Source organism: Barbatula barbatula, assembly GCF_947034865.1.
Source record: "Barbatula barbatula genome assembly, chromosome: 8".
NCBI classification, from domain to species: Eukaryota; Metazoa; Chordata; class Actinopteri; order Cypriniformes; family Nemacheilidae; genus Barbatula; species Barbatula barbatula.
Window position 1 is genome coordinate 20933526 of NC_136771.1, and position 20221 is coordinate 20953746.

The 20221-nt window shown below is 39.3% G+C and overlaps 3 protein-coding genes across 7 annotated transcripts; all 3 read right to left on the reverse strand.

Moving 5' to 3' along the window:
* Positions 1–181: 181 nt before the first annotated feature.
* On the reverse strand, positions 182–7100 carry fip1l1b (FIP1 like 1b). 4 transcript variants are annotated; one of them, XM_079462322.1, is made up of 17 exons: positions 6791–7100; positions 6333–6390; positions 5942–6056; positions 5563–5669; positions 5417–5475; positions 4730–4840; positions 4526–4656; positions 4262–4374; positions 3951–4004; positions 3326–3425; positions 3062–3215; positions 2920–2946; positions 2791–2845; positions 2562–2620; positions 2275–2455; positions 863–1006; positions 182–655 (listed from the first exon to the last, which is right to left on the reverse strand). In XM_079462322.1, the coding sequence occupies exons 1-17, from the start codon at positions 6867–6869 to the stop codon at positions 514–516; spliced, it is 1689 nt and encodes a 562-aa protein (XP_079318448.1). In that variant the 5' UTR covers positions 6870–7100; the 3' UTR covers positions 182–513. The 4 variants fall into 4 exon arrangements, with proteins under 4 accessions (XP_079318448.1, XP_079318450.1, XP_079318449.1 ...); XM_079462324.1 differs by having other exon boundaries at positions 333–655; positions 2562–2617; positions 6791–7076; XM_079462323.1 differs by having other exon boundaries at positions 340–655; positions 4730–4837; positions 6791–7077.
* Positions 7101–10406: 3306 nt separating this feature from the next.
* LOC306897743 (D(1B) dopamine receptor) lies at positions 10407–11576 on the reverse strand (the record flags this gene model as incomplete). The annotated part of the gene is made up of 1 exon (XM_079462734.1): positions 10407–11576. Exon 1 carries the CDS (start codon positions 11436–11438, stop codon positions 10407–10409), a length of 1032 nt encoding a protein of 343 aa, XP_079318860.1. The 5' UTR covers positions 11439–11576.
* A 1658-nt stretch (positions 11577–13234) lies between these two features.
* On the reverse strand, positions 13235–20159 carry crmp1 (collapsin response mediator protein 1). Of its 2 annotated transcripts, none has more exons than XM_079461620.1 (14): positions 19487–20159; positions 18158–18246; positions 17815–17999; positions 17566–17730; positions 17279–17340; positions 17117–17197; positions 16868–16936; positions 16658–16778; positions 16317–16473; positions 15782–15923; positions 15485–15655; positions 15209–15388; positions 14864–15029; positions 13235–14740 (listed from the first exon to the last, which is right to left on the reverse strand). In XM_079461620.1, the coding sequence occupies exons 1-14, from the start codon at positions 19838–19840 to the stop codon at positions 14649–14651; spliced, it is 2034 nt and encodes a 677-aa protein (XP_079317746.1). In that variant the 5' UTR covers positions 19841–20159; the 3' UTR covers positions 13235–14648. The 2 variants fall into 2 exon arrangements, with proteins under 2 accessions (XP_079317746.1, XP_079317747.1); XM_079461621.1 differs by lacking the exon at positions 19487–20159 and adding an exon at positions 18960–19170.
* Between the last annotated feature and the right edge of the window lie 62 nt (positions 20160–20221).

The following is a 20221-nucleotide window of genomic DNA, read 5'->3' on the forward strand; positions in this document are numbered from 1 at the left end:
CACAAATAAAGTGCTTTAATGTTTTTTTATATAGAAAATATATAAATGTGCCTGTAATGAGCACAATGCATTAGATGGTCATTTAGTCTCATTTTGACTTTTGGTAAATTTTTATATATAGTATCAAGTGATGATAAATGTGTATCTAAAGTTACCATGGCTGATACATTATTCACTTTTTATCCCCTCATAATTTACCCACCTCTTATCGTACTGCTATGCCGTTAAAATTTCAATAATACAAACCCAATTCTCTAACCGAAACACCAAACAAGTGCTGAATGTCATGCTTGAGTTATTTGTATTAAATATGAAAAATGTACGACAGACACAAAATTTACCAAAATGCTATTTTTTTTAATCCAACAAATCAACATCTACATGGTACAACTGGACTGGAAAACAACATAACATGAACATTAAGTAACAAAAGGAAGGTCAACTGGATTCTAGTTTCATTTAGCATGATTTGGTTGACAAGAGCCCTGACGAAAAAGAAAGAGCAGAGATCAGTTACTCCATGGCCTCCTGGTTCTCCTGATCACCAGGACGTTCCTCGCTGGGTTCCTTGCCTTCTTTGCTTCTCTTGGACTTCTTGTGCTTGTGGCGCCGGTGACTGTCGCCTTCTTCACTTTCATGTCTTCTCCTGCTACTGCTGTGAGGACAAGAAAAAGAAGAGGTCTGGATCATATATACATTTGAACAAACCAAGGCTGTTTCACACATCTTTTTTTATTTCACCTTTCATATCAACGGCTACAGGTTTAAAATGTACACATTGCCTGCTGTTGCAGCACTTATTTTCTACAGGACGGAAACATTATCCTGAATGCATCATGTGACTGAGGGACCACACAAATACCTCCGTGACGACTTGTGTCTACCCTCTTCTTTCTCTCTGTGTCGTCTCTCCCTATGACGCTCTTCCTTTTCACGGCTCGATCGCTCCCGATGCCTCTCGTACCCTCTGTCCCCGTATTCACGGTAGCGATACCGCTCTTCATCACTGCAAAAGAACAAGTTTATTGAATACTGATTGACAGAAATATTATTATGTATGTATAAAAATATGATTTCAGGAAATCATCAAGCCATTGTGACTTTGTAAAAACAGCATACATCACAATCATGTTTTAATGATATGATTGTTACTATTTTGTAATCAACTTTTCAGACAGATGGTATTTAATTTCGAGTGGGTTCACATTCTCTTGAAGTTGGGAGCAACAGTGCTACCCATAGATATGATGCTACCAAGGAAAAGGTTAATCTCAAACTTTTTTCTCTATTTATTTGCTTAAATATTATGCATGCAAGTTACCTTTGCGTGCTATTCAGTTGTTAAAGAAGAGGTTCTGTATTTTGACTGCAACCTCTTTATAAACAGCATCATTTTGTGGGACTTGCTACGCTATATAATACTAGTGTGGCATTTTTCTACAATATTCACTCACCATATGACAGTATAAAAGGGCATTTTAAGTCAATCAACTGCAGTATTTCCACTCTCAATCAGTATAAAATGTGGAAAAAATACCGTCACGTACCGGAAACGGTATGAATCTGGAAAATACCGTTATATAAATTTATGGTCATACCACCAAGCACTAACTGTGTGCACTTAATATCTCTATTATTAATGATCCCTCTGGGCTTTAAATCTCTCTACTGAAAAGTAAGACATAAATAGAACTGAAGAACTAGGTCACGATGATCTAAACTTTGAGAGGTTTCAAAAGTTGGTATGAAATGGAATTCGCACCCCACTTTCCATCTGGAATGGACTGGTTCACAACACATAAAGTGATAGTTAACCCAAACATGAAAATTCTGTCATATTTACCCCCCATTTTGTCATTTAAAATGTATAAGACTTACTTTCTACCGCAGAACACAGAAGATATTTTGAAGAATGTTGGTAACTGAAAACTGTTGGTACGCATTGGTTTTGTGAAGGTACCAGCGGCTTTTGGTTACCAACGTTCTTTAAATATATTTTTATGTGTTCTGCAAAAGAAAGTCAGTCATCATGTTTGAAATGACAAGTCAATTATAATTAGTATTATTTTTTGGTGAACTATCCCTTGAATGTATATTGTCATATGGGACACCCACAATGGTTCCTAAAAACATTATGGTTATTTGATAATATTTTGTGATGATGACACGAATATAGAATATGAACAATGAACAAAAAATTACATTTGGCAATTAACAACGAAAACCTTTCAAGGTCTTGAGGAAAATCATGGTCGATACAACACTGTACGTCACCTGTTATAAGCCACAGAGGAGGGACTATGATCTCTCTCATGGACTCGTTCCCTCGGCCTTTCCCTCTCCCGGTCTTTCTCCCTCTCTTTGTCTCGTCTAGGGTAGTAGTCCCACGGCTTTGAGTTGTCCATCATACCAGGCCAAGGGTTAACAGGTCCTTGCATGGGTGGAGGAAACCCACCTGAAATAAATTCCAATGTGCATTTTCTCAGTTTACATAAAAAAATAAAAAAATAATATTCAATAATTTTTAATCAGGTTAACAAGTATTCTGAGGGGTTATTTACCTGTAGGAAATGGGTAGTGAGGGACAGGACGTCCATCAAATCCTCCTGGATGTCCACTGCTAAATACAACGCAGCCATTTGTTAAGTGGTGATTATATACTAACATAATACACAAGATGCTTCAAAAAAAATCTAAAACTATTTATATCTTTTACTTTTTGCCAATTCAGCTTCGCCAAAAATGTCTTCGTATTGCATGCTGAAAGAAACACAAGATGTGAATACTTACTTGTCCAAAGTGGGAATAAGTGATGGTGGGGGTCCACTTGTGGGAGGGTGGAAATCTACAGAAAAAAAACAAGGTTTCAACAGAGATATCACAAACAAAATAAAATAAGATAAAAAGAAGAAAACTTACTGGGTGGAGGAACTGTGATGGGCATCCCTGTGAAAGAGGACGAGATGTTAATATGTCTAAAACAGAACTAAGTTTCTAATCTGCGTAATAATTTGTAGTATACAATATACATAAAACTAAACTGAGTTATTGTCAGACTCACGTGGAGGCGGGATTAGAGGCGGAGCCTGACTGACAGGAGGGGGGAGGAATGGAGGTGGTGGCATGTTTGGGGGGAGGGGCCCAGGGGGAAAGAAAGGAGGAGGCATCTTAGCCACTGGGGGTTCTGCCTCTGGTGTCGAGTGGTCGGAGATCACCTACAAATATAAAAAGTAACTTTACACGTTACTGAGCCCAAAAAACTATACATGCATTCAAATTTTACAGTGTGAATATTGAAGACACTGTGAGTGTATGTAATGCGCACCTGGATGTTATTCCCCTCAAGATTGTGGCGACGTCGTCCTTCCACTCTGCTAATGGTGGCAGTCTGTCCGCCGATCACATCTATGGTCCCGGTCGGCTTCCTGAAACGAATGCATAAATACACACAAAGCGAACAAAATCTGAGCGTATGTGCATTTTTGTGTATTTCATGCCTTGCAGATGCAGACTTTCACCTGAGTAGAGCTAGGCGGTATTTAAATTGTAAACTGGTAGAGATTTTTCTAGAAGCAAAACGTGTCTTAATTAAATATAAAATTATGTGATACGATTAGGCTTTAAGTTCATCAAATCAATTTACAAGTATCAAGTTTTTCTTCCAAATGGTCTTAAGAAGTATTTCATTTGGCGAATCATATTTATACAATACGTTCATATTCAAATCATTTTGTTGGTACCACCCACCTCTATATCAAATAATTATATATAACTTGATAAAAACAGATAGACACAAACTATACATTAAAGATTATACAAAACTGCTGATTTTCATCTTGTAACATTTCCAACTTAAATAAAGTGTATTCATCCATAGCATTAAAACAAAATGAATGAAACCCCCTGATTTTTAAAAGTCATGCGAGGCACCCAGATACACTCCCACTTACGTATAATAGGACATTTCTTGAGTGGTAGGACCCGCCCACTGTGGAGGGGATATCCTATGAGGGCATAGGTAATGGGAGACAAAAAAAAAATTTGTTACTAATCCCCCTCTCCGACATGACAAAAGCGGAACAAACAATGCAAATGCAAAACATGAAGACTAGAGTGTGTGTATAAACCTGCAGCAGATTAATATATGTATACGCATAAGATCTTTTAGCAGTCTGAGGCTCAATGGGTTCTTGGTTCATTTTAATTACGTCCTGTTGCATTTTTGAGCCATAGTCAATGAAATAATGTTTAATATGTTTACCTAGATTGAGTGAGTCCTGTTTTATACATTGTGGACGGAGAGAAGTCTGCTTTAGACGTATGAGCCTGTATTGTGATCTCCTTCTCAGTGTTACCTGTACGACCCTGCTGAACCTGAAACAAAGGAAGAACTTTCATATATTTGGCCATCACTTTTCCAAATCAGCTCATCGTGAGAAGTTTTTTGTGAAAAACTCCCTATATTGGGGATTTTAAACCCACAACCCTGACATTGGCATCCTTAGTAAGTGCTGCTGGTGCTTACTGAGATCTTGCTGGTAGTGGACCCCATGTTGGGAACGTCAAGGCCCATCCTTAGTCTCTTCTGCTTTTCACAGTACGATTTCCACGTTTCCTCATTAAAACCGTAGTTAAAATAGTCAGACAAGTCCGCACCTGAAAACACAATTTCGCACTTAACAACAAAAGGAAAACATGTGGATGACAGATTCTAAAGGTTAATACACACCTGGTTTTCTCCATGGTTTCTCCTCAAAGGACTCCATATCCACTTCCTGGACTGGAACTCCATTGATGCTGCCCAGAGCATCAAGGTCGACACCTTTCACTTTGGTACCTACTGGATGCATAAACAATTATCTCAGTAGTTGAAATGTGTTGTGCATTAAAGGGTTAACTGATATCACAATCTATTTTTTTGAAGGGGTGATTTAACACGATTTCATGTATTCCAACTTCTTTACAATGTTAAACATGCTGGCTTCTCATGCTTAACATGGTCAACTATTTATAACACAGATTTGCATATAGTTTAAAACTGATAGATGTAGCGGTCCCAGCGCTAAAAGATGCCAGACATGAACTGCACGCTGTAAGTGAAACTAAGTCATATGTCTGTGTTCTGTTGGAAACGGCACGTCTTGCATAATGTAAACACCACAAACGTATAGTGACTCAATGCGATGATGTATTGTGTGCTCGAGATTTTGTGTGCTCGAGATTTAGTTCCTCCCCCCGCACGTCATATTTTAAAAAAAAAACTTACGGCTGTATCGATCTTTTATAATTGTGGTCAAACTAAATACTCTTCGAAGATACGAAGTATGCAATACTTCTCTATAGGTACTCAAGATTAATATGAGATTGGCAGAACTGCGCTTTCAACCGGACCTATAACGGGTGCATATTTGCTTACCTGCTCCATACGCTCTGCCACCTGTTTTTATGTTCAGATTTACTGGAGCTGCATATCCCCTACACAATAAACAGCATAAAAACCCAATCCATACAGTCCAGCTTTCAGTCTTCAAAATCTGTGCTCACAAATTCCAGCACACTTACGTGTACTGTGGTGCTCCTGTTTTGATATCTCCGATAGTGACGCGTACATCGTCATCGTCATCATCACTGTCACTCTCACTGTCTTCATCTTCTCCAGGTGTTTCCTCCTGGGGTAAAAAAACGTTTTAATTCCTACACATCTAACCATTATTACCATCTTGCCAATCCACATATGTATATTTCTAACACATACAGACAGTCAAGCACAACTGAAGTTTGATTGATATTCATTGGAATGCACAATAAAAAAACATGATTATTGGAAAATTAAGAATGATCTCATTTTAGAACCAAACTCTTCCAATAAATATTAAATAAAGATATAGCCCCAATAACAATAAAACTAAAATCAATAATACAACAGTTTAAGGCTGCTTACAGGGGTCTGGCTGGTTACCAGACCGGCAACTCCATTTCCAGTGGTGGTCGGGGTGGTGACGCTTTCGGCGGGGACCTCCTCACTGTCAGGAGGAGCAGAGGCGGCACCGCCACCACTGCGCAAATGGAACAACGACACATAGATCACACAAGAATGAAAACAAAAACCAATGCAGAGCAAACCTTAAGTAACTGACTATAGTAAGGAACTGTAAACCAGAAAAGTGTTTTTTTTTATTCTATGATTAATCACTTCATTGTTTTCAACATTTGGATAACAAAATAGGATAAATGCGTCAATGTATGTAAAACACTTCACTGCATGTTCCTTCAATCAAAACACAAACAACTTGTCCATATGAGGGTCATCTGCAAATCAAGTAATCTCTCACCTAATGGCCGCTGTCAGTTTGGCCTCCTCTTCTTCAGTGTCTTTATTTTCACCTTCATCTGTAAAAAAGTTCAAACTTATTAATATTGAACACATATAAAGTCTTATAGATTACATTTCAACACCCCCTGCCCTGAGAGAATTGTTTGCTGTATCAAATGGGATCTCAAATGAATATCATATCATACTTTAAAATACTTTGTAATTCCCACTTAAAGCCGTTTTTAGTTTAGAAAAATCCTTTTCCAATCACTTTTACAAATCTTAAACTTTCCTTTAGATAAAGAGACAGTACGACTACGTGTATAGAACGTGTAGGACAGGGTTGACAATAAACTAGACTGGATACCACTGCGGTCCTAAGGCCCATACTGCACCTGCACAATGAATCACCCGTCAACCATATTTGAACTATAATAACTACACTTCTGAAGTGTGGAAGTTCTGGCGCATACTGACCCCCGTAAAGCCATTCCTCCTCCTCGTCCCCTGCAGTCGCATCAGTGGTGGTGGTTTTATCCTCCTCCTCAGCAGACATCTTCTCCTCTGGGCTCTAAAGTGCGCTCCAGAACCCCAAACACTGTTACGATAAAACGCACCGGTCCAGAACAGTCGCACGAATATTTAAGTGCGAAACACAGAAAAGCAGCCACGTAAATAGAAAACGAAAGAAGAAAATAATATACACGGCCCGCTCCACACTTCTAACAGTTCCTCACAGACCCGGGAATATCAGTTCCGGTTCAAATGAGTACAAATTAAAAGTCTCGCTTTAAAACTTCGAGCGCGATAGAATAGAAGTATGAGAATGAATGAATGGTGTTTATTTATGAGTTTCGTGAGCTGAATATACATTTTAAAATATTGTTTAAGCAGCCCAGGTCGGGCTAAGGTTCCACATGAGGAAAAGGATAGTGTCATTTACAGTTTATATAACTTGTTAACTTCCAATGTAAATGTAAATATAACATAGTTATTCCAAAATGTGAAAAATATTTGTAAATAAATGTGAGCAGGTTTGTTGTTACTTTTCTTCACATTTTCATTGGTATTGTAATCGCTGAATGAAGGTGAGAATAATATGGGCCAAACTAACACCACCTGCCACCAAAGTTAGATGTCTCTTAGCAGTTGGCTACTTCATTGGACATTTCATTGTCCATTGATAAAGATTCGTTAAAACATAAACTCCATATAAACTGATGATTAACAATAATGTGACATTAATAAATTAAATGAAGGTGATGACTTTGATGTATTTGGTTTAGTGAACGCATGTTTATTAAAATAGAGTGTTTTATCAAATTTAACACACTAGGTAGATTATGAAAAATGTTACCACAAACACACACAGAGTGTTACATTTTAAGAGTATGTAATGTAAAGCTTCATTTATTGAAGTTAGATCTCAGAACATTTTAACTGGTAACAATCCTTTTTTACTGTAAAAGAATCTGTTAAAAATGAAATTTTCGGGCAGCTGGGGGTTGCCAGAAATATATTACGTAAAATATTATTTCCCCTGCAAAATTACACTTTTCCCAACCTAAATACGTTTAAATAAGTTAAGGGTGTGTGGTAGTATGTGTTTTCTTAATCTACTGTGCAAATTCGAGGAAAGAGAAACAAAATATAACAAAAATATTATCAGATGGCAGTCTTTATTTGTGTATTTAGCATTAAGAAACCCATTCAGTATTCAGCACACTCCCACAGCACACACAAATGATATCTGGCAAATTATTCAATATTTAACCATTTCCCCTTTATCTTTTCACTTTATTCTTCGAAACAAATACAATTTGTATTTTAAAATGACACCTGTTTCATTTCATTTTAAAAAATGTAAAAATTGTATTCTTCAATAGTGAGAGAACGTTTCTGACAACACAGCCTTCGGTCTTTCTCTATTACGCTTTTGTAAGGATTCAAGACTTGGATAGACCTTAAGGTGTTTTGCATACTTTAAACTTTTGTGTTCTAATGATGAAATATATTCATACAGGTTCAGAATGACATAATCACATTTTTATTTTTTAAATGTATTTATAAGTGATATATTCTTTCAACAATAATCTGTAACTATTCCTTTCATTTTAATTACATTTTTTAGTTTTTACAATATTTATAGGCTATACACATTGTAGATTCCTCCTTCTGTTCTGATCTTCTAGCACTGACACTGAGTGTGCAGGTTAACCTCTTTAATCAGTTACAGGAAACTCAGTGAGCTGTGTGCAGGATTGCATTACCACATACACGGGGAATTGTCTTATTTCCTCATTCAGCAGCCATAGACAATTACCCCAAAAAGCATTTGGACCCCTTACAAAGTTACATCCTTATAAGTTATGAATTAGATAACAATAAAACAAGTTACCCATACCATAAGGTCACACACTAAGCAGAATAACTTAGTTCATCATGTTAACTTCCATAAAATTTACCAAACAAAAAATGTCTTTTTTGAACAGTATTATATTAGCGTTTAAACCTAACAGACATTTTTGGGTGAAGCATGTTGCTTGAAAAGTGCTTATGGTAGCTTTCCTTCAAATAAGATTTACATTTACATTTAGTAATTTAGCAGACGCTTCTATCCGAAGCGACTTACAAAGAGTTCAGGGAGCAATAAGCGATATGTCATAAAGAGCAATAGTACATTAGGTGCTAATGTAAAAGTAAGGCCAAAGTTACTAATGGTTTAGATGGTTTAATATTTTAATATCTCATGGATTGCAATCCACATACCCGTCTAAAAAAACAGTATATGCCAATGAGCTGGCTTAACCTGGTCATGTGTTGGTCCAGCTCATGACCAGTTAAAGACCAGCTACCATGCTTCAAAACATACCTAACCAGCATATGCTTGTTTTTTCAACAGGGTATTTTTCGGAGCCACCACAAATTCATTGAAATACTCAAATGAGGACTTGAGTTGCACCTACTGGCACATATTAAACTCCCAGGACACACAAATAAATTAAGAGTCCAGGTGCAGATGCGTGTATCTGTTTTTAACAGCAGTACGGCAGCTTTCTTTAGCAGTTTCAAGAGACAAAATTCCCTGAAGGTTCTAAAAATTAAAGAAGGCCTCATGAGATGTCATGAGGCATCAAGGACAGTCATAAGACGTATATTTTTAGGTGCAGGGCCCATGAATTTAAGGACCTTCTTGTTCAGCGAAAAATCTCTTTCGAGAGTCTCTCTTAGCGATTTTACACACAAATTTATTTACACAAGGTGACGTTTGTATATAGTCATGTTGTAATTAAACATGTTAAATTCCTTTAAAATCAACAAACGTAAAAAATATCTTGAACTTGTTTAAGGTCATTAACTAGGGGTGGCCTTCGCCTGTTTTATTCATTGCTTTGAGCCAACTGAAACCTCTCATTGTGAATTAATTACATAAGATGCCATATCATGGATGCACTCTAGACCAATGTGTCCTTAAAAGACTCCTAGGGCTCTGGAGAAATTGCAATGCACAGCCTTACAAGTCAAGCCCTGCATTAGATGGCTTCAGGTGCATAACCATTGCTATAACTTCTATACCAGGGCAATAAACCCTTATGTGAACACAAATTTAAAAAATCTAAATATGAGAAAGAGAAGAGGTGAATTTAAGAGTATTTACCTGATAGTTATACACTTTCAGTAAAGTAATCTGATTTAATTTATCCATCAAATTACCTTTTTTCATTTCATTTCATTTTCATACACCAATGAAGGTGCATGTACCATCTTTCGATCAAATCCATGCCCTTTCTTGAATATCAGACTAAATGTATAGCCCCAGTGCTCTTGCAAACCAAAATGTAACATGCTTTTCCGAGTGGAGATTCCAACCAACAAATTATTTATGAGAGAGGAAGTAACCCTGTGTGCTAGTGCCTAATGGAAAACGATACATGGACTTAGCTCTTTGGCAACCAGTATATCCATCAACAGCACAGACCTCTTTCTGTGGTTATACTGCTGAGTTAACCTGATCTGTGCGCTCGACCTACATAGTCATCTCCAAACATGTGCAAACCCAAAACGTAAACAAAAAGTATATCCCTAAAGTCGTTTATTCCGACGTGCTTCTTATCTTATCTGGTTTAGTAAACTGATCAACCATGCTCTCGTTTTCAAGCAAATGCAGCTCCATCAGTGGACGGTGCATTTCGTTGGCCACCCTGTCGGCTTCGCCGGGCCCTAAACTGACATATCCGACATCCACGGATGTATTGAGAGAACTGCCTTGATTATAACTGGAAATTGGATCCTTGCTCTGAATGTCACGGGGTGCCTTGGTGCACATGTCATTACAGCACAGAAGTCGTGCAAAAGCATCTCTAAAATCATAATTGAAAGCGTAGATGATCGGGTTGAGCGACGAGTTGCACCATCCGAACCATACGAACACGTTAAAAGTTTCCTCGCTAACACAGTTTGGTTTCTGGCAGAAAGGGACCGCGCAGTTCAGCACGAAGAACGGGAACCAGCAACACACGAACACCCCCATAATCACAGACAGAGTTTTGAAAAGTTTGGTTTCTCTTATCGCACGATGGTGATGAGGACAGGCGTGCGCGCCGGTCCTGGCGTTAAGCGTGCGAGCTGCGCGGTCCGCTGCGCGCTCAAGGGAAGTAATCTTCTTGATTTGAACCTGAGCAATGCGATAGATTCGCGTGTATGTCACGACCATGACAGCAACTGGGATGTAGAAGCTTATGACCGAGGATGAGACAGCGTAAGTTCTGCTCAGGGTGGAGTCGCATGTTTCTTTAGTGGTCGCATTGTCGGTAAACGTCTCCAAGTCCGCGCGGTGCCAGTTAAGCTGCACCGGCACGAATGAAATGGTCACCGATACGATCCACATTACACTAACCATAACGAGTGCGACTTTACGGTTCATTTTCCTCTCGTACTGAAACGGGTTCGAAATGGCCCAGTATCTATCCACGCTTATTACGCACAGGTTGAGGATGGAGGCTGTGGAGCACATGATGTCGAAAGCCACCCAGCACTCGCAGAATGGACCAAACGGCCAGTGTCCTATCACCTCCGTGGCGGCTTTCCACGGCATGACGAGAACAGCCACGAGAAGGTCTGACATGGCCAGTGATACGATGAAGATGTTGGTTACTTTTCCTCGCAGGTGACGAAAGCGCAAAACTGCGGCGCACACCGTCAGATTCCCCAACAGCGTCCATAAAACCAATAGAGAAAGAGCAAACCCCAGCAAAATGCGACCCACTCCGTGTGCGCCCCGTGAAGATGACACAGAAGTGCTGAAGTTGTACATGTCTTGAATCGTCCCCAAAATGGACCCAAATGCGTTGCGTAGTGTAGTCACCGCTTATTCCTTCCAAAAACAATCCCATTTACTCTGTGCGTGTTTAAAGTTGTCTTAAATAATTGCTTGGTTCCTTTAAGTTCGCTGAAATGCTTAATGGCAGTCAATAGTGCCATGGTCTAGTGTGTTTTCAGAGTTACTCTCAGTTCAGGAGATGGTAATTTATTACTATTGAAGTGCGCCCTCTTTTGCCCATTCACTTACTGCAGCTGTTGGTCCTCGAATGCTTCGTTTCCTTAACAGACATTCGCCGCCTCTCAGTTTAGGCTAAACCAGAATAAAAAAAAACAATAACAAATATTTAATTAGAAATTGTATTGTTTCAAAAAGTAATAATAAAGCATGGAACTTAACAGGCTTAGATACATTTAATATTTTACTGACTGTACTGCAGGTTTTATTACAAAATGTAAAGGGATACTTTAGTCAATGGGGGCAAAATCTGTCTGGTTATAAGGATTCTTCCAAATATATAGTGTTAATCAGAACCAAGAAAAATATTTGGAACAACTCGAAGGTGAGTAAATTATGACAGAATCATTTTTAGGTGAAGTGTCCTTCTACATTTTGCAATGAAACCTGCAGTAGGCCATCATTTTTTAGCTTATTTAGATGACTCCAATTCTTCAGAATGTCCATCTACGATTCAGTTTGAAAATATGTTTTATTGAATATGAACAGTATACTGTCGGTTAATTTAAATGAAACAACTCTCCGCAAAGCGAAACACACAACAGCCAGCTTCCATATCATCTAATAATGGACTTTATTTCACCATTGCAAAGTGAATTTCATTACAACAGTCAATGAGTGCATTACTGGATATCAGCAGTGTTGGGCAAATTAATTACTAGTTACTTATTACAGATTACTGTACATATTACTATCTCCAAAAAAGGACTCAATTACTTATTATAATTACTTATTATAATAAATTAGTATACTAATTTGTATATCAACCCACATCAACCTTGATTAGTTAAGTGATTCAAGGATAGACATTAAACGGCTCTTTTAATTCATTCAAATAAATAATATAAGACTACATCAAGTAGTATTATTAACTGACCAAAGTATTACAAATGTGAGAATTATAGATTAAAGCACAGATTTTAAAGTTAGACTTTAAATTTTGATGTCAATTTCACTATTGCACGCACATATATTACACAAAGGGGCGGTTTCCCGGACAGGGATTAGTTAAAACCAGGACTAGGCCTAGGTTAAATTATTATAAATTGTTTTTAAAAACATACTTTACAAAACTCTTTACTGGAGGGCATCTTTCCACAAAACTATCTCATGATATATTTTAAGATATGTCAGTGCAAGTTGTTTTCGATCAAGACACCTCAAACATTTAAATTGGCCGGGGACTAGGCTTAAGCCCCGTCTGGGACACTCCCAACACTGGATATAAGCCTGCAGAAATGGCATTGGTTATAAAACAATATGAATACCAAAGGCAATGCTAAACCACAAGAGGACAGGTAAGGAACACAGCAGGCTTAAAAATAGCCTTTTCTCGGTCACATCAGGATATTTAACAATTGACTGAATGTTTGGTCGTTTTTATTTTGCTTACACAGTGACGAGGCAAAACAGAGAGAAACAAATGCAGGCATACACAGTAAAACAAAATACATTTCTCCAGCTCTTTAAAATGTCTGTCACTTGTTGTTTTATATGATGATGCAGAGAAATACAAATGCTTGTAATTGCATATAGTTGTGTTTTTTCTCTAAATTTCTCATTTAAACTGAGGTTAAGTCAATAAAGGCAGTGCCAGTCCTATAGCCTAAATAGGCTCGCTACAAATAACTCTATAGCACCATCTAGTTTTCAGTCCTCAAAAATATAGACATGAACATTTTCCCAGCTATAAACATATTGGACCAGCACTTACCTGAGGTTCTCGAGTCTAGATCTGTTTTTGCCAATAAGCTAATTCTGCACAGCTAAGAAGAGCTCGGAGAACGGAACCTAATACATGCATGCAACTGTTTTTCTAAAGATGATCATTTCAAACGATATAAAATAAACAGTAATATAACACAAACTTTTCACGTTTTAAAATATACAATTGTATGGGGTGAAAAATAAAGTACAAAGAGTAAGAATCAACAGCTGAGTCAGATACCAACATCTAAAAGTGAAATCATGCTATTCATTACCATTCTTTACCACAAAACAACTAAATTAAAACATTACAGTGCACATAGAACAGAAGAGGGAAAGTGCTTGCAACTGCAGCTTATAAATCAGCTTTAAATGAGTCTAAAACTGTGCCTAAAACTGATCTCAGACCAGCACTTTTCCTTATTGTCACTACTACCAGTTAAAAGTTTTGCCACTTGCCCAGTAGGAGGAGCACCATAAGATAAACAGCGACAGAAAACGAATGCTTTGCTGTGGCATTTGCATTAGGCCACTGTTAATACTATAATACAAACACCGGGGATCACACCAATCTTAGTCACTAATCCAAAAATAGGATTGGATATTACAACACGGTTTAAAATAATACTTAAGTTGTGGTGGATATAGAGTATTTTGGTGATTGTCTAGCTATATTTTAATCTCTAGGTGTTTGTCTTTATCAGTGATGCTATTGTATATAGTGCACACAGTGATATGCACTGTGGATGGGACATTTACTACACAGATAAGATAAGATGAGCATCACAGTATGGACATGCATGTGTAAAAAATTCTTATCATTGTTAACCTGTGTGAGGAGAATACTGATGCTTTGGTAACAGATCCATTTACACACACACACACACACACACACACACACACACACACACACACACACACACACACACACACACACACACACACACACACACACACACACACACACACACACACACACACACACACACACACACACACACACACACACACACACACACACACACACACACACACACACACACACACACACACACAGGAATGACTGAAGACTCAACCAAGGCTGGTGATGTTGGAGCGACCACCCGGGGGTCCTACAATGCGGTGGCCAGAGCGTCGAGGAACACTGTCATCAATTTGAGCCCCTGAATATTTTAAAACATAAAATAACAAAATATAAAGTATTACGCTAAAAAAATGCTGAAATAATCGAATGCGGGGGGGACTCAGATTTTTTATTATGAGTTTTCACAGACTACCCATCTTACCTGATAGGCTAAAGTTAGACTGATGCAGGTTTCTGATTGGTGGAGGTTGGTGCGAAGTGGGCGAGGTCTTTGCAGAGGGTGCTGGTGTAATATATTTGGGTGTCGCTGGGACATCGTATACTGGACCATCATATATCCCACGACACACTCCCTGCTTGTTCATGGCCTGTCAAACACCAGTTTACGTTTGGTGAAAAAAACACACAACGCAGAATTCAACATGATAGACCCACAACTTTGCTATAATTCTTATTTTGAAAAATGAAGAGACTTATTAAGACACCAGATTTAACATAAAATGTAAAAGTTAATGTACTGCTTTCTACACCTTTACCTATTTCATACCTTGTCACGGATCTTAATGCGCTGGTAGGCATAGTCAGGGAAGGGTTTGCGGGCGATGTAGCGTCCAGTCCCCTGCGCAACCTGAAGTTTTCCATCCTCAAACACAATCCTGCCCTGACTGACCACATACACGGGACAACCACGATACTCCATTCCTTCAAAAATATTATACTCAAGAGCCTAGAAAGAAAAGAATCCAGACAGAAACAACCAGAAGCTTAAACAAACGAAAAGTAAAGACAATTATATGAATGGGTGCTAAACGTAATGTCTTACCGACAGCTGCGCTTTTGCTGTGATGGTCTTATTCTTGTCGGGGTCCCAGATAACGATGTCAGCATCCGAACCCACCGCAATTCGACCCTTACGGGGGTACAGGTTGAAGATTTTGGCAGCGTTGGTGCTTGTTACTGCAACAAACTGGTTTTCATCCATCTTCCCCATGGCCTGTAGAGAGTAGATTGAGTGACTACTCATGGCTCTTGAATGCAAGTAGTACCTTAGAATATATATATACATATACTGTATATACACAGACACACATATATTCTGTATATGTACACATACACTTACCACAGCCTTGTCCCACACAAATCCCATTCTCTCCTGCACTCCATTAGTTCCCTCAGGTATAAGGGTAAAGTTGTCTTTTCCTATCGCCTTTTGAGAAGTACTGTAAGCACAGTGTCCACTACCCACAACCTGCAGGTCCCCACTATACAAAAGAGGACAACACAAATATTTTAAACAATTATGATGTGCAATACACATCTTGCAACACAATGTATGTGTGGCTGCCTCTAAGAGTTAACACGTCAACATAGTGACATCTCTCCCCTAGCTGCCCAGCTGCACGTCTACAAGTTGCGTGTGTGGTGGAGGGGGGAGTGAGCTCTGTAACCATGGCAACAGAGGATGACAGCATGTTCTATATTTAGAAACGGGCCAGTGAAAGGTGTGTCTGCAGTTTGGGCATAGCACAACAGAGCAGAAGTTATGGATAGAGCAGATAAAAAAACTACATTGCATTTCTGACATCACATTAAAAACATCACATTCAAAACGTCTACAATTTAAGCTCTCAAAATCAAGCCAAAAAGTGACCTACCAGGCAAGCAGAGAGTGAAGGTGATCGGGTGTAGTCGGGTCCGTGCTGAGGGGTGGAGAGGTCACAAAAGCTGCTGCTTTTGCCCAGTTTTTGCTCCAATAATGTGACCCGTCTGTTGCCAAGCTGGCTGTTATTGGCTCACCGAATACAACAGAGCCTAACGCAAATGTAGAAAATCCAAACAAAAGAACATTGTATCAACGTTCGATCAAAAGAGCAAGTTGTGCTACTAAACAAATACATTACATTTTCATTTAGATAACACTTGATATGGCTCTTAATCAGGATTGACATCACATTTGAATGTAAACTCGGCATGGTAGTGGATTAAATGTGATCACCTTTTTTCCGCGCTTGGGACAAAGTATCAGCTGCGCTTTTACTCATCACTTTGGTGATGTAGACAGGGCAATTGACTCTGTTGCCAAGGGTGATGGCGCGGAAAACAGCCTCCGCCTCCACCTGAGAAACAAACAACCAATCACATCAGTCTCAATCTGACAAAAAAACAGTTTAATCCAAACTCTTCATCAATAAACTCATTTACCCACCTCCTCAGGGCGGCTCAGCGGGTGTCCCTCTGGACCAGTGATGCCCATTCCCAGAATTTTGTTTTGTTCCTGAAACACAAACGTATACATGCAAACTGTCCTTATTTCTTGTTTAATAATTAAAACATTAACATGAAGCCATTTTACAACACATCTAGTCCACAAGAGACCCAAGGATCACAGTTTTTCCACGTTATCAAAGCAATGACTTTATTGAGTGTGTTGCTACACACTTTCACCGGTGGCTACCTGTGCTATGAGGTCTCCGTTCTCTGCATGTACCAGTACTACTGCACCCAAATCCTTAAAGATTGAGAAAGCTTCGTACAGCTGAAGAAAAAAAGTGAAAGATAATATATAAATAGATAAAACATATAGAATGTACAGCTACAATAGTCAGCATTAACTCACCTGAGAGTCAGTCATTTGAAATAAGTCTTTATAAGCCATGTACACTTGGAAGGAGTTAATTCCTGCCAACAAAAAATAACAATAAGGGGCCAAGTATCAAAAGTATCAAAAAGTAAGATATGTGACAGCACAGCACACACATGCAATCTGGCATAAAAAAACAAACAGAATGCAAACACGGGCGTCTCAGAATGTGTAAAATAAAACGTTTTTACAATAAAAAATTTGCTTCCTGTGAAGACCTTCAGGATCCATTACAGTGACCTGCACTGTAAATAAGTGTTCACCTTTGTCCTGTACCAGCAGTTCCAGTTCCTCCTTTACACCCTCATTCCACTGTATAATATCCACATGTAGCGAATAATCGCAGCAGGACTTCCTATCGGCCGCTTCCTGCCACTTCTCGAAGGCCTCCAATAGACTTTCACCTGGCTCTGGACTCACATGGTCAACTGAAACACAAGACGTGACCAATCAATTAATAAAGGTTCTTGGAAGTTCTTATACAGTTAATTTAACAGTTCATCCAAACTCACTGATCATGGTGGTGCCTCCTGCCAGAGCAGCTTTGGTGCCCTGGAAGAAGTCATCTATTGGTGGGGTGCCCAGGTAAGCCTTATGCAGGCAGGTGTTCACATCAATGCCCCCGGGTATGACCATACACCCATTAGCCTCGATCACCTTCACACCACCAGGTACAATCAGGTTCTCCCCAACCTGTCTGGAGGAGAGGTGAAAAGATCGATAAAGAGTACCGGGAGGATGAAGAGAAACAGTAAAGATACAACAATACCAGTACACAAACCCCAATCACCAGTAAACAACTGCAATGTACTGCAAACAAAATACGTAAGAACATTTTAATCGTGCATGTCTTACTTTATAACTCCATCCTCAACGTAGACATCAGCATAGAGCGACTGATCATCATTAACCACCCTGCCACCTTTAATCAGTAGCCGCTCACTCTGAGGAAATACAGAAAGAAAAAAACAACCAAAAAATTTTAATATTTTATGTTAGAATGAGTTTTACCATCACACTTCGCAAATGAGTGGGGTTCTCCAACCAAAGAAAAGCAAAGCCTGTGAGGTGGAGAGATGTTAGGTTGCCATGGTAACCATACATCATCCAGCTGTCAGGAGTCACATCAAAATGTGCTTTTTGTGCATCTTCGTTTTCGGAGAGGAAGCAATTTAATCTCACCCTAAATACATTACACACAATTCCTAGACAGCAACCAGATTATGTTTAAGATTACTGACACAGATTGCTTCAATTCAGGATTAGAATCACTTGTAATCCATTGGTTAGAACCGAAAGGCAAAACTGCAACACACAGAACGGATTTCTCTATTATGTTGTGCACTGGAATAAAAAAACATCCCATATATATCTATGTTCTCGGCGGTCAACCCTATTGCGTGAAAATGGCATTGATCTGTAAAACGGTCTCAACCTTGATATAATATTAGAGAATCTAAACAACACATTTCTCCTAATGCACGGCAGGGATGCGCGCCCGGCTTTCGCGTATTGTAGCTGCAGCATTAATGGTCACATTCCCGTTGTCTGATTTCAGTGCACTTGTAAACGGGTTTGGTCTCTGCTTAGTCGCTTCGCTAAGAAATTAATCCCTGCTCGTTTCCACATGCGCAGAGAGCGGAACAGCTCGCCTTACCGTCAAACGAGGAATGTTCGTCTTTCCTTGATAGCCTGTCCCAGACATCTCTCTTTAACCACCCCGTAGTCAATCACAGATTTGAGAAAAAAATCACAATGACCCGCTTCATTTGTGCATCCAGCCAACTTTACGAAGAAGCGCTCGTAATGCAGGATGAGCGAGCGCCTCTCCCGCGGGCCGTGCGTTTCTGTGTAACCTATGTGTGTGTACGCGAATGATTGTAATGTTCGCCTATGTGGAGACGTGTTTTGTGGAGCGCCCCCCTCACTTGAAACAAAGGGAGATGGAGAGAGGTGAAACTCTCAACGGGGTTTTCGTTGACCATAGAATTTGAAATATATTCAATGAACATTTAGTGATTTAAAAAAACATCGAGGCATTCAGCGCGTTCTGTGCGTAAAACATATATAAATGAGTGATCATTAATGTCTACTATATAAATTAATAAAAAATTCAAAACACAATAGGCCTACAAATGTAAAAATGCAATAAAACCTAATAAAATATCATAATTAATATCACACCTTCCCGTTGTTTTCTCCATGATGCAATTCACTCCCCGTCTGGTCAGTGACTTCGACACCCGCACGCCCGTCGTCCGTCTCGCCCGGGGTGTTGACGACAGACCCCCCGCGGACATCATATGCTTCAAAATCCCCATCCACAACGCGCTCCCTGCTGCAGCTCCGCGACGTCCTGCTTCCTTTCCTTCCCACGGCGTACTGATCAAAATCTATAGTTTTGCTATCAAATGCTCCCTCGACGGAGCTGAACATCCCATGATGCTTGTGTCGCTGGTTGGCTCCGGTCGATACGGGCTTTGCCAGGTACACAGGGAGCTCATCCTCCCGGTTCCACTGTCGCCTGTAGTCCGACATCACACACACGAGATGGATGATTTTATTATGCGTGTTGAAAAACAGGTCAGATGTCGGGAGATGCGCAGACTCGGAGCAAGTCACAAAAGCACGCAGACTGAGCGCCTCTGATGATGCGCGCTATCTACTTTTTAGACAGAAGTGATGCAATAATAAGACGCAATAAAATAAGATAGCCCGAATAATAAATGGTTATCCGAGTAATAATGCATTCACGAAAACACATGACGTTCACAAATTACTTTTCAAAAGAGAGTAGGCTATATCATCAGTTCGTCGGGATGAAGATGCATCGACGAGCATCCTCCAAAAAGTGAGTGCAAGATGCGCAGGAACACTGCAGTGAACTACTGGCACGCTTCAACAATTTAGTGGGCTGTT